This window comes from Salminus brasiliensis, chromosome 7 (assembly GCF_030463535.1).
Source record: "Salminus brasiliensis chromosome 7, fSalBra1.hap2, whole genome shotgun sequence".
Taxonomy (NCBI): Eukaryota; Metazoa; Chordata; class Actinopteri; order Characiformes; family Bryconidae; genus Salminus; species Salminus brasiliensis.
Window position 1 is genome coordinate 38257548 of NC_132884.1, and position 13032 is coordinate 38270579.

A 13032-nucleotide genomic window follows, 5' to 3' on the forward strand; every position below is an offset into this window, starting at 1 on the left:
GGCGGAGCTACACATCATGCTGCAACCAGCCAGCAGAGGCGCTGGACTACAGTAACAAACCATGAACACTGTTAGGCAACTTGTTTTCACACACTCAGCCCACTAAAGATAGGCTTGCGAGCCCACTGTGGGGACATATAGTACTGTTGATACGCATACTCAGTTTTCAATATGTCCAAATGTTTATGGACACCACTTCTAATGAATGTATGTATGAAATAGACACAGCAATGCTGTGTCCCTGTAGAGAAGTACTGCCAATAGTTCAGGACTCTCTGGAGCAGATAAACATGAACCCACTGTTACCATGCCTAATGTCAGGCGTGGGCTAGTGGGGTATAAAGCACCCCAGCATTGAGCTGTGCAGCAGTGGAACTGTCTTATTTGGAATGATGGTTGGTGCTACTTTTTGGATGAGTTGGGGAGTTGGAGATGAGGAGATGGGGTGGTGATCATAAAATATACTGCTCTCACTAATGCTGTTCTCACTGAATGCAATCAAATCCTTACAGAAATGCTCCCTCTATCTAGTAGAAAGTCTTCATCCCTGGACAGTAGAGACAGTTACTCCACCTTTTTTAATATGCTTGATTTTGGAAGAAGCAATGAGTGAGCAGGTGTCTCAATACTTTTGTCCATACAGTGCATAGCCTACTAAAGCCTACTGCACCACTGTTCAGTAAATAATGCAGCAGCAAAAGCTGGAAAAGACACTAGAATAAACAAGTTTCAACAATGAAACAATGAATAAGCATGTGTCCCAATACTGGTCCATACTGTCCATATAATGTAATGTGGCTTCTGCTTGTAAACCAACCAACAAACGAGCCCAAGGTTAAAGAAAGAAATTGCAGGGCCAAATAACAGGGTGGTAAATAGACCTCAGCATTTTTCACCCCAACAAGAATCACATATTTACTATTTACACAACAAAGAACAACTTTGTAAATCCATTCTTTGGAAACCTTATGTGTTTGTCTGCTGAGCTGAGGTGGTTAGTTCCCCTCACTAAAATGCTTTTGAAAGGATTATAAATAGAAACTAATCCTACATTGACATATGAATATGAATATGAATATGTGTGCATGTGAATATATGAATGTGGTTTAAATGTTCATATAGTATTTTATGGTATTTCTATTTCATTATTTATACAGACTGTAATGTTTTATTTTTTAGTGCTTAACTGTTTTATCATTTTCCATCAGAATAATACAATATCCTCTGGTTATTTATCAGGCAGGAGCGGCTAGTTAAGGAGAACTTGAATTCAATGATCTCTTCTGAGGTAGAGAGCAGGTGCTAGATTGTGCTCAAAAGAGAGTCCAAAATGAATATGGGCCTACAGATCTTTTATATATATATATATATTTTTTTTTAAAAATGCATTAAGAGCATTTAGCTGTTGCTCATATTCTGAGTGACTCAAATATAAATCCTGTTACACAGGTGGGAGAATGTAGAGTTAGGAGTCTTGCCCAAGGACAAACTCCAGCCTGCCACAGGGAAGACGGTTCAGTTACCAACTATGCTACACCAACCACATGTGTAGACACCTTGTGTTCTCAGCTCTAAATAATGTTGAATATTATGCTATTTAACTTTTTTCAGCTTTGTCTAATTTGCAGGCCTATTGATGAATTGGTATTTTATGCTCCTGGGCTCCCCCTACAGTTGGCAGTGGTGGCTTAGCGGTTAGAGCGCTGGGCTATCGATAACAAGGTTGTGGGTTCGGTTCCCGGGCTTGTCAAGCTGCCACTGTTGGGCCCTTGAGCAAGGCCCTTTACCCTCTCTGCTCCCCGGGCACTGGAGTTGGCTGCCCACCGCTCTGGGTGTGTGTGTGTACGTACTCACTGCCCCTAGTTCACTAGTGTGTGTGTGTGTGTTCACTATCACAGATGGGTTAAATGCGGAGGACACATTTCGCTGTACAGTGACAAATATGTGCACCTTTACCTTTTAGTTGGAGAGTGTAATTCGCTTTTACACCACTGTCATAAATGGGAATAATGCTTTGTGCGCCCCCTCATGGACAGCTGTGGACAGGCATTTGTTGACAAGCTGGGAGATCCAGAAGCAGCATCTGAAGGTAGAGAAGCATGTGGGCTGAGGCGGTGGAGTAATACTACAGGGTTTCACACTAATATGACTCGGTTTACGCAGCGTTACACAGTTCTGGAGAGAAGTCTTGGGCAAACAGAGTGTCTTGGTGCAGTAGTAGCTTTCTGGCCTGGAGTAGTAATGACAGAGACGTCCTTCTCCCTGTAACAGTCAGTGGAGCATCGATGTGATTCTGAAGCGGATATTTTAAGGTAAATTGCTGAATAATGTTGCTTTAAACAATGTAGTTTTTGGTGGTTTTGGATGTAGCCACAATGAAAAGACTTGCAGTGTACATGGGATCCAAAATAATCAAACATAATATATAGATATGGATAATACACTTTGTAGGTGGACAGATACTGACTGCAGCTCAGCTGTTGCTGCACAGATTATCTTCAGTAGAAAAAGATCACCACAGGACCACCACTGACCAGATATTATTTGGGTGGAAGACCACTCTCAGCACAGCAGTGCCACTCACATGGTAGTGGCATGGGAGTGTGTGTTGTGTATTATTATCAGTGCAGTAATTCAGCCTGTGAATAAAAGGCCTCTGCTGGCTGCCCTCTAGTGGTTGTTTCAGGTGCTGCCATTTTCCTGTCATGACATTGAATTGGGACCTTTCCTTCAGAGGTATAGGGAATGTACTGAGAAAGTGCTTGCACACTCAAGAGGGACCTCTTATAGTGCTTTGAGGAACCTTCAAGGAACCTTTTCTTGAAGGTTCCTCAAAGCACCTTAAGTTCCTCCACCGGTTTAAACTGAAGAACCACCAAAAGTTCCTCAAAGAACTTTATTACTTTTAACAGTGTAAAAACCTTTCTTGAAGGTTCCTCAAAGCATCTCACAAGGTTCCTCCACAGTTTCAACCTCCAAAAGTTTCTCAAGAACCTTCTACGTTTAACAGTGCACTGATAATGTACAGTACACGTTACTATGCTACTACTATGTCAGTATAACTGCTGTGCTGAGAAAGGCCTACCACCTAAATAACGCCTAGAGGACTTTACTGCAACTCCCTCCTGGCTGATCTTCCCATGCATACCATCAGGCCTTTACAACTCACACAGAGCTTGCAAGCATGACTTGTCTTCAACATTCCTAAGTTCAGCCATGTAACTCCTCTACTGTGTTCTCTTCACTGACTTCCTGCAGCTGCCCACATTAGATTCAAGAACCTGGACTTTGGCCTACAAAACCAAAAATGGACCAGCCCTTCTGTAACTGACAGCAATGGTCAAAGCCTGATCTGTACCAAGAGCACTTTGAGCTTTAAATATGGCTTTGCTTATCCCATCATCCTTTAGGAGCCATTGTGAACGTCTTTTGGGTTTTTGAACAGCAAAGTTACCCACTGTCTTCAAGTGCTGACTGAAGACCATCTCTTTCAATATTTACTTTCTAGGTATTAGTACTGACATTTCACCATAAGAACATCTTACCAACAATCAAGCATGACGGTGGTAGTGCGAGGGTCTGAGGTTGCTTTGCTTCTGATGGACCATAAATTCTGCATGTCACATAGTGACCTAAAGCTCAAGCGCAGTTGGGTTATGCAGCAGGACAGTGACCCCAAGCACACAAGCAAGTCTTCATCTGACCTCATAAAAAAGGAAGGTTTTGTACTGGCCTAGTCAAAGACCTGACTTGAATCCCATTGAGATTCAGTGGCAAGACCTTAAACAGGCAGTTCATGCTCGAAAACCTCCAATGTAGCCGCATTAGAAAAACATTTGCAAAGAAGAGTAGGCCAAAATTCCTCCACAGCAATGTAGAGGACTCCTTGTTATCAAGTTATTACAACCATTTGACTGAAGGTGTTACTGCCAAGTGTGGCATGACCAGTTATTAGGTTTAGGGGGCAGTTACTTTTTTCCCATGGGTGATATAAGTTCAGAGTACATCTACTTTACCTCAATGAATGGATCGACGTTTTGTGCTGAGACTAATGATTACCAATCGGTAACTACACACAAAGCAATGCAAAAGTTATACTAGTGGGGAGAAAAGCCAGAAACCAGTGTTGGTTTCACAGAGTTTAAGAGTTTACGAGGTTAAAAACGGCATGTGTGTTTACTTGTGTTGCCTTTATCTTATATTAAAAGTAGTTACATTATTTGAAACATTCACATGTGACAAATAAGCACAATTAGAAGTTATTGGGAAGGGAGCAAACACTTTTTCACAGCACTTTAAATGTAAATGTGTGAGCTGGCTAGATTACAAAGTGGATGCTGTGCAGAGCACTGATGTCAGGTCTGTTTTATTTTGAAGAATAGTTGAACAGTCACTACACCAGCATTAAGAGTAGATTACATCACATGAGCTTAAACATACAGATGTCATCCTGCTGTTTTCATTCCCATGCCCTCAGCATACATGAAGACAGTTCAGACAGAAGAGAGTTTACAGCATTTTTAGAGAATATTTTACCCCAAATCATTGCTGTCAATAAAAGAAAGCTTGTATGAAGGAGTTAGCATGTAGGTGACATTATACCACTGGCTTTTTGTTAATCATATCGTCCTTGTTTTGGTAAAGTACTCATTATTATTATTATGTATTTTTGGGATTTCATGGCCCAGCACTCATGATGTAGCTCAATTTAAATAAAGGTGAAATACACCAATCAGCCATAACATTAACACCACTGATATATTAGGCAGAAAGTGAACACTCAGGTCTTGAAGGTGATGCTGGTGTTAAAAGCCCTGATATTCTAAGCGACTGGGTCAGAACATCTCCTAAACATCAGGCAGGTCTTGTTGGGTTTTCCTGGTGGTCAGTGGTCAGTACCTACCAAAAGTGGTCCAAGAAAGGAATCACTTTTGAACTGGGGCACTCCAGGCTTATTAATGTGATCTATGGAGGTCCCACCTCGCAACTTACAGGACTTGCTGCTGCCAATGTCTTGGTGCCAGATACCACAGGACACATTCAGGGAGGTCTTGTGGAGCCAATGCTTTGAATGGTCAGATCTGTAGTGGACCTATTCAATATTGAGCAGGTGGTGTGGCTAGGTGGCTAATTTTATAACTGTTTGGTGGACGTCCGTAATGTATGATGATCATAGGCTGAGTGAGGTGAATATAAACAAATTATTTATGACAGTTTTCGTTAATCTGCCTCTGACAAATGATCTGAACAAACACAGGCTAGGCTGTTAACTACTGATGATGCATTCACTGTTACAGATGATTACAGCAGTACAGCTTATGTAATTGTACATGTGTATCTAAAAAGCTGTAACAGGAAAAGCAGCAAATCATATTAACCAAAATTACCCCCTCACTTTATTACACGTGTATAACCACACAAGAGAGAATATGCTGTTACCGATATTAGATACACTTGTGTTAGTCAACCTGTATAACCACTGATACACATGCATTTACATAAGATACAGTAGATAAGAACTACTGTAAATCCAGTGAGTACATCACTAGTAGTTACACTATTATTGCCGGGAATAATAATGTATAACTATTAGTGACACTTAATAGAAATTATTAGGCTATTCTTCAGTCAGAAGTGGAGGTCAGTGTGACACTTTTTCATGACACGTCCAAAAAATTCTGTCTGTAAAAAACAAGTGACCTCAAATACAACCTAGTGTGGCCCAGTTAATATTAAGCATCTGTAATAACTGTGTTATTACACAGTAACAATTCATGTAATAACAACGTAACTACTGGTGGTGCGTTCACTTTTACAGACAGATTACAGCAGTGCATCCTACATAATTACATTACGTTTCAACACCAGTTTTACTTGTGTAATTACACACGTGTATTTAGATAGCTGTAAAGGGATATATTATCACAATAACCCTCATATTATTACACACATATAACCAGAAAAAAGAGTATGTGCTGTTACAGATATTGATAAAAACGTGTAATTAAGTTGATACACATGTATTTACATTAGCTGCACTACTGTAATCCATCTGTAACACTTACGCTGTTAATGCAGCATTTGTTAATGTGTAATTACACAGTAATTAGCGACACAATACAGATTATTACTTTCTTTTCTACAGTTCCTGGAAATCTGTGTCCATAAAGTGAAATGAACACAAACAGGATACAGGTGTGGTCTCACTTAATATCTCCTATTAGCCTCTCTAATAACTGTGTAATTACACATTAACGATCCATGTAATAACAATGCAACTACTGGTAATGCGCTCAGATGGATTACAGTGAGGCATCTTCCGTAATTAAACATGTGTATTAACTCCTGAATTAAGTGCAAGTACACAGGTGTGCCTACACAGCTGTAACAGGTCATAAAAACACAATCACCCTCATTTTATAACACATGTAATAGCAGTGTAACTACTGGTAATTGCACAGGTTTACTTCCATATCGGTAACAGTACATTCTCTCTTATGTGGTTATACATGTGTAATAAGATGAGGTTAACTGTTAATATTGTCTGTTATTTAGCGTGATACACATGTATAATTACATTACAATTAATATATAGTATATTATATATTATAATATATAATAATGTATTATTAATAATAATTATAATGTATTCTATAATAATAATTAATAATAATTAATTACAAGCTGCACTACTGTAATCCTCTGTGACAGTGAGAACACCACCACTATCTACATTGTTATTACATGGTTATTATGTAATTACACAGTTATTAGAGACAATTCATAGAAAGTGGGACTACTATGCCCCCCCCCCCCTCCCCATTAACAATCCATGTAATAACAATGTAACTACTGGTGATGTACATCTGATAGATGTGTACACTTATTAGCAGTACCTAATATAAAGTGGGACCTAGTGTTTACGGGTCAAACAAAATTCTGGAGTTGCTAAGCTCTGCACGAGGCAAAAGCACATCATGGCAGCGCCTGAAAAATACAGGCCAGTCTATCTAAACGGCAGTGCCGGAGGGTCACAGTCCAGTTGCGGTAAGGCGGGCCAAAACCAGCGCAGGCAGCATTCCGAGTGGAGTGTAAACACTGTAGCACATGCCGAAACAATACGCGACTGTGAATAGAGGGAGGTAAAAACATCGCCACGCAGACATATACACCGCTGATCACCAAGGGATGTCCTCAAATCAATAAATAAAAGGTAAGAAAGGAATGAAAATGCATGTCTTAAGCAGGGCCATAACGGGTGCAGTCCTGAGACTGTCACTGCCACACGCAAAAGTCATTAAATATACAGAGTGCATAGCTCATTCTTGCTATGCTAGGCTTCATGGAGTACATTATAATCAATGCTTTTTACAGGAAAACATACTTGCACACAAATGCCAGCTGCACATAGCTTTATACGGATAGAAAGGGACACAAAACTGCCCCCCCACACTGATATGTTAGATAAGTACTGCCTTAAACGCTTCATCTCAGATCACCCAAACCACGTGGATGGACACAGTAGATACAGTATACCGAGGGTATACTCTGTGGGTTGTTTTGTGACGGTGATGTTCTGGTCTTTGAAAGCTTTGAAAGATACAGGAGGAATGTTCATGGTTGCAAGTTCTCAGACAGTCTGTTCAAGGATAGTGTTGTGGAGTCTCTGGTTATGTGCAGTGGACAGTGCAGTCTTTCAGGCCCCTCAAGAAGGAAGGCCATCCTCCAAACAAGGCAACTAAATGGGCTCGACGTAATTGGCTGGGTACAAGCCCAGCTGACCGCTGTCCAGCCGTCCTTTACACCAGCCCTGTTCATCTTCGTCCTCTAGTTTGGTCAGCTCGTCACCTGTAAGAGAAGAGGTGGGATCTCGTTAGCTTTCACCCTCTCAGGTCTCATGGTTATTTATGACGCAGGGAAATACCATACCGATCTGGTGTCAGCATTTAAAGCTCCTAAGCTAACATGGCTCCGTCCCTCTCTTTGAGTCTGAGCAACCTGGAGAGCTAAAGCTAAAGTTGAAGTTAAACCTGGCAAGCTAAAGCTCAAGAACTTGCCATTTCTTTCTAGCACCCAGGTGCTTGTTCAGTCTCTTGTCACTTAAATACTTCAATACTTACTACGCGCACCATCAAACCCCTGCAACTGATCCAGAATGCAGCAGCTCGACTCGTCTTCAATCTTCCGAATGATTGCTATGTTACTCCTTAGCTATGTCTCCTTCACTGGCCTTCTGTAGCAGCCTGCATTAGATATAAAACCCTGATGCTGGCCTAGAAAACCAAAAATGGCCCAGCCCCTCCCTATCTGATGGTAGAAATCCGTAGAAAGAGCCCTTTGAGCTTCAAATACAGCTCGGATTGACCCACCATCTCTCAAGACGCATGGAAGACAAGCATCCAGATCTTCAAATGTCAACTACTAATGTTTTTATGGCATCTGCATGTCTTCTGTTCTTCTCCACAGGTTGCCATAGTAAGGTTGTATATTAATCTCGACATTCAGGGTCTAGGAATAGTTGCATGCTAATTTCTGGCAGGGTCATGGCTTAAAGTATCTGGAATTCGCGGTCTACTGACACTAGCCTCAGATATTCTGAGTGAAGGATTAAGCACTTTTGTAAGTTGCTCTGGATAATAGTGTCTGCTAATTGCTCATACTTGTAAATATAAGCCTATTTCTGGCCAATAAGTACTGTACAAGACCATACCACACCTGCCTCAAACTGTTGTGCTAGTAAGTAACCTCCAACAGATTTGCTCATGTGATTTCCATCACTGCATTACCCATACTGCCAAATTGGTAAAAATAACAGTAGCTGCCATGTTAAACTCTAGAGGAGAAACTAAAGTAAATGGGATTTTGGTCTTTTAACCTGTGATTGGCTTCTCACCTGCTCTGAAGCTGAGTTCGTCCTGCTCTTGTCCTTCGTAGTCGTACAGCGCCCTCACTCGCACCCCTTTGCTCACTTCCTCCTCAAAAGGGTTGTTACCTCCATTGGTCTCAGCAGCCGGCTGGGCTGCAGGCTGGTCTTCATCTGACCACTCTGCTGAGTATCCCTGGTTCTTATCATAACTGCTCACACTGCAAAATCAGAGAAGCAAAGGTTTGTCAAGGTGTCAAAGGTTCTTTTCTGAGTCTGGGTACAAACACATAGACATGATTCACACAGATTCACACCCCAAATGAGCTCCACATTCTCCTTCAAGGACCTGATTTGTCCCCTGATCTTTTAGCACCTTCTAAAATCCTACAGATGCATTGTGTAGCAACAAAGTGATGCTTTGTCCTAAACACTGTGAGAACATTCAGCAGTTCTGATATCTAGATCTATAATGGGACAGTTGAGTGACACTGAGTCAAGAAAGGCATGATATATAAGAAAGAAACAGATCTCTACCTTCCCCGGTCTCCAGTCTGTGGTGTTGCGTGGTCTCCAGAAGGTGTGACATGAGTGAGTGTGACTCCATCATGGTTCTTTTTCACCTTCTCTTTCTTGTTAATGGAGTGGCTCAGGTCGGGGTTATATTCCTAAGAAAGAATTATTCAGGATAAGATATCCATTCATGCATCCATTCATCTATTCATTCATTTGCAATGTCAGAGAGAAGCACATGCAGTCTGGGTGCCGTCTGACGTCCTGAAGCCTCTTGCTTCAATGGACCTCCACCCCAATGTCTACTTTCTGTCCTTCTTAGATCCTCTCGGCCCTCTTATGTTATGTAATGCAGTTATTGCTTTAAAACCTTCAACAAGATTGATTCCAAATACAGAGATAATCTTCTCTGTGATTGATGGGTTTAATCTGGCTTCAGTTCAGAAATATGAAATATGAGAAATATCAGAAATATGTTCCACAGTATGTGTCACAAAATCACAAAACCTCTGCCATTCATAGCAGCCGTTCTTTGGGCAATACTCCCATCGCTACACTCTCCTAACCTGAACCAAATATGAGTAACATGAATAAAATGTAAGACATAAATGTCATAAATGTACACATATCAGCCAAAACATTAAAACCACCCATATAATATTGTTTTAATCCCCCTCGTGCCCCCTGTCGAGACTCCACAAGACCTCTGAAGGTGTCTTGGGGTATCTGGCACCAAGACATTTGCAGCAGATCCTTTAAGTCCTTAAACTTGTGAGGTGGGGCCTTCATGAGCATCAATAAGTCTTGGGCGCCCATGACTCTGTCACCAGTTCAATAGCTGTGCTTCCTTGGAGCACTTTTGGAAGGTACAGACCACTGCATACCAGGAACACCCCACACGACCTGCCTGATGCTTTGGAGATGTTCTGACTCAGTCGTCTAGAACATCACAGTTTGGCTCTTGTCAAAGTGTCTTAGATTCTTATGGTTGCCTTATCACCTACAAAAACTGATCAATGTAATAATTTAATCAATGTTATTCACTTCATTTGTCACCTGGTTTTAATGTTATGGCTGATAACATTAAATGATAACATTAATAACATTGATTTCTGGGCTCTGCAAGTTGCTACTGTTGGGTCCTTGAGCAAGACCCTTCACCCTCTCTGCTCCACGGGCGCTGGAGTTGGCTGCCCACTGTTCTGGGTGTGTGTGTGTGTGTGCTCACTGCCCCTAGTTCACTAGTGTGTGTGTGTTCACTACCACAGATGGGTCAAATGCAGAGGACACGTTTCGCTGTAAATAGTACAGTGACAAATACGTGCACCTTTACCTTTACCTTTATAAGTGTACATTTTTAACTGAAGAGTCATGCTGTAAAGGTGGAGCACTTCACAACTGCATCACCACATCCACAGTGCTTTACCTTTACCTTCTCCCTGTTATATTCACTTTAGAAAAACATCAGCACTTTAAGGAGGAGGTTTGTTTTTTATGGTTGCATCCAGAAACCCACAACTCCCACACATCCATACAAAATCATTAGGAATTAATGAACCTCTAGGCTACAGTAAATACTATACCTCAAACTGTGGCCAGTTCATATGCATTCCTGGGCCGTGGTTGTTGCTAAACCACTTGAGGTCTTCTTGGGCACTGGCGGATGTAATGGTTCGTTCAAGATCCCGGTAGACTGTGGCATAGCTGTGGAAACAAAAGAGGCAGGTTTTGAACTCTGGTCACCTTGATCTCATATTCCTACTATATTCCTATTAAGTTCGAAAAGACAATTTCTATATGTAAAAATCCAAATAACCCGAAATACAGCCCTAAATGACTATATAAGTCCCAAAACTAAGGACTAAATGGACTAAAAAGGACTAATTATATATGTGCAAAAATCCCCAAACAAAGTTATAAAGGACTGATTATATATGTAAAAATCCCTACTTCCCTATAAACACTAAGTTCTAAAAAAATATTTTCTATATGTAAAAATCCCAAAACTAATTTCTAAAGGACTATTTCTATATGTATAAAATGTCCATCTCCATCTAGGTCCTCTAAAACCATTTACTAATGTACAAATCCTAAAACAAACAATATAGTATATTCCACTAATTAGTACATATATTCTCCAGTGAGAGGTTTAAATATTAAATAATTCTAATAAGGGGAAAGGTGAGGATTTCACGATCTATGAAATTGTTTCTTTAAGAATTTTAATCAAATCATATCAGTTAGATTATAAAATCAAGTGTACTGCAGTGAGTTTTGGTCAAAAGCGTAAACTTGCTAAAAAGGAATAACATAGGCAATAGCATATGCTGATAGTGCTTAAAATGTCAGTTAAAGGGGCCAGTTAGCATTATGCAAATGTGAACAGGCTAATTGGGCCCCATTGTCTCACAATCATTGTTAGCTACAATAGTATTAGGCTTGAAGCAGATGGCGAACAGAAGGCAAGCTCCTGGCTGACCTTTGGTTCTCGGTGAGGTTAAGGTGGCGCTTGACGTCCAGCAGCACCTCCCGGAGGAAGCCCAGCCTCTTCTCCTCAAACTGCTGGCACTGCTCAAATACCGTCTCCATGTTCTCCATGTACTGCGGTGTACATTTGCCCAACTCGTCCAAAGCCTTCTCATACTTCTCTTTGGCCTGCCAACCAGAACATGACACACGAATGAGCTCTCTTTAAGAGAAACACTGAGAGGACATTTTTGGATTGTTGGAGACTTCTTTACTGGTCTGCTCTGGGGCTGAACTTAAACTAACCCCCCTCCCAGACTCCACTGCATCTACAAGTTTCTTCCTGAAGGCCTCAGAGAACTCTCTGGATCTGGCCATGATGGTGATCTTCTTCACCACTCACTTCAACCATCAATCAGAAGCAGACCAGACTAAACGTCTGAGGTTTAAATAAGACAGACTCCTCCAGAATAATCCTCTCCAACCATGTTCTGATCATCTGCAGCTGAGGATGCGCCTGATTCTGATTTTAGATATTTTCAGTGGTAATAAATGTGGTAGGGTAGTGTTCTAACTTTTTCCCCCATTTTGTCAGTTGTATGTGTTTAGGTATATATCCAGCATCGCTCAATACTGTGAAAATGAAGATCAAATATCTAGATGTTTCAGACAAATGTTTTCATGGGGTTTGACTGTATTCAAAATTTCCACTTTACTTTCAATTTCTTCAATAACTGTGTAATAACAATGTAATTGCTGGTGATTTATTCACTGTTACACATAATAATTACTTCGGATGCACTGATACCACTTTTTCCTTTCCAATACCAATATCAGATTTTCAAGAATCTGTTGACACAGAGTACCAATATCAAAACCCTGACTATAATCCTCCATAGACAGCTATAAATCCTGACACTTACAGTGTTCCACTTTTTATTGGTTGTATTTTTTTAATATCATATCCCAAATAAGATACTATAAGACTGAAAAAATAGTTTTTACAGGTTGAGAAACTGCACATTTAAAAAGTTTCAGAGCTGTGAAAAAATCTAAATTGCCACAATGCAGAAACACAGGTGCAGGTACGGAAGCATAATCTTGCTAATCTCGACCAAACAGCTTTTAACTGGTGTTTAAACTCACATTTCAGAGTGCTGAAAAAATGCCAAAAAAATGCTTCTGCAGCA

The 13032-nt window shown here is 40.7% G+C and overlaps 1 protein-coding gene across 3 annotated transcripts in view; it reads right to left on the reverse strand.

The window, feature by feature from the left end:
• Positions 1 to 4335: 4335 nt before the first annotated feature.
• The window catches only part of pacsin1b (protein kinase C and casein kinase substrate in neurons 1b), a 46464-nt gene continuing 37767 nt past the window's right edge, over positions 4336 to 13032 (reverse strand). For all 3 annotated transcript variants that reach the window (XM_072684869.1, XM_072684868.1, XM_072684870.1), the window contains exons 6-10: positions 11856 to 12031; positions 10960 to 11080; positions 9401 to 9531; positions 8894 to 9084; positions 4336 to 7848 (exon numbers count right to left, since the gene is read on the reverse strand). In XM_072684869.1, the coding sequence (XP_072540970.1) occupies positions 7739 to 7848; positions 8894 to 9084; positions 9401 to 9531; positions 10960 to 11080; positions 11856 to 12031 (729 nt within the window). In that variant the 3' untranslated portion in view covers positions 4336 to 7738. The remainder of the gene's footprint in view (positions 7849 to 8893; positions 9085 to 9400; positions 9532 to 10959; positions 11081 to 11855; positions 12032 to 13032) is intronic.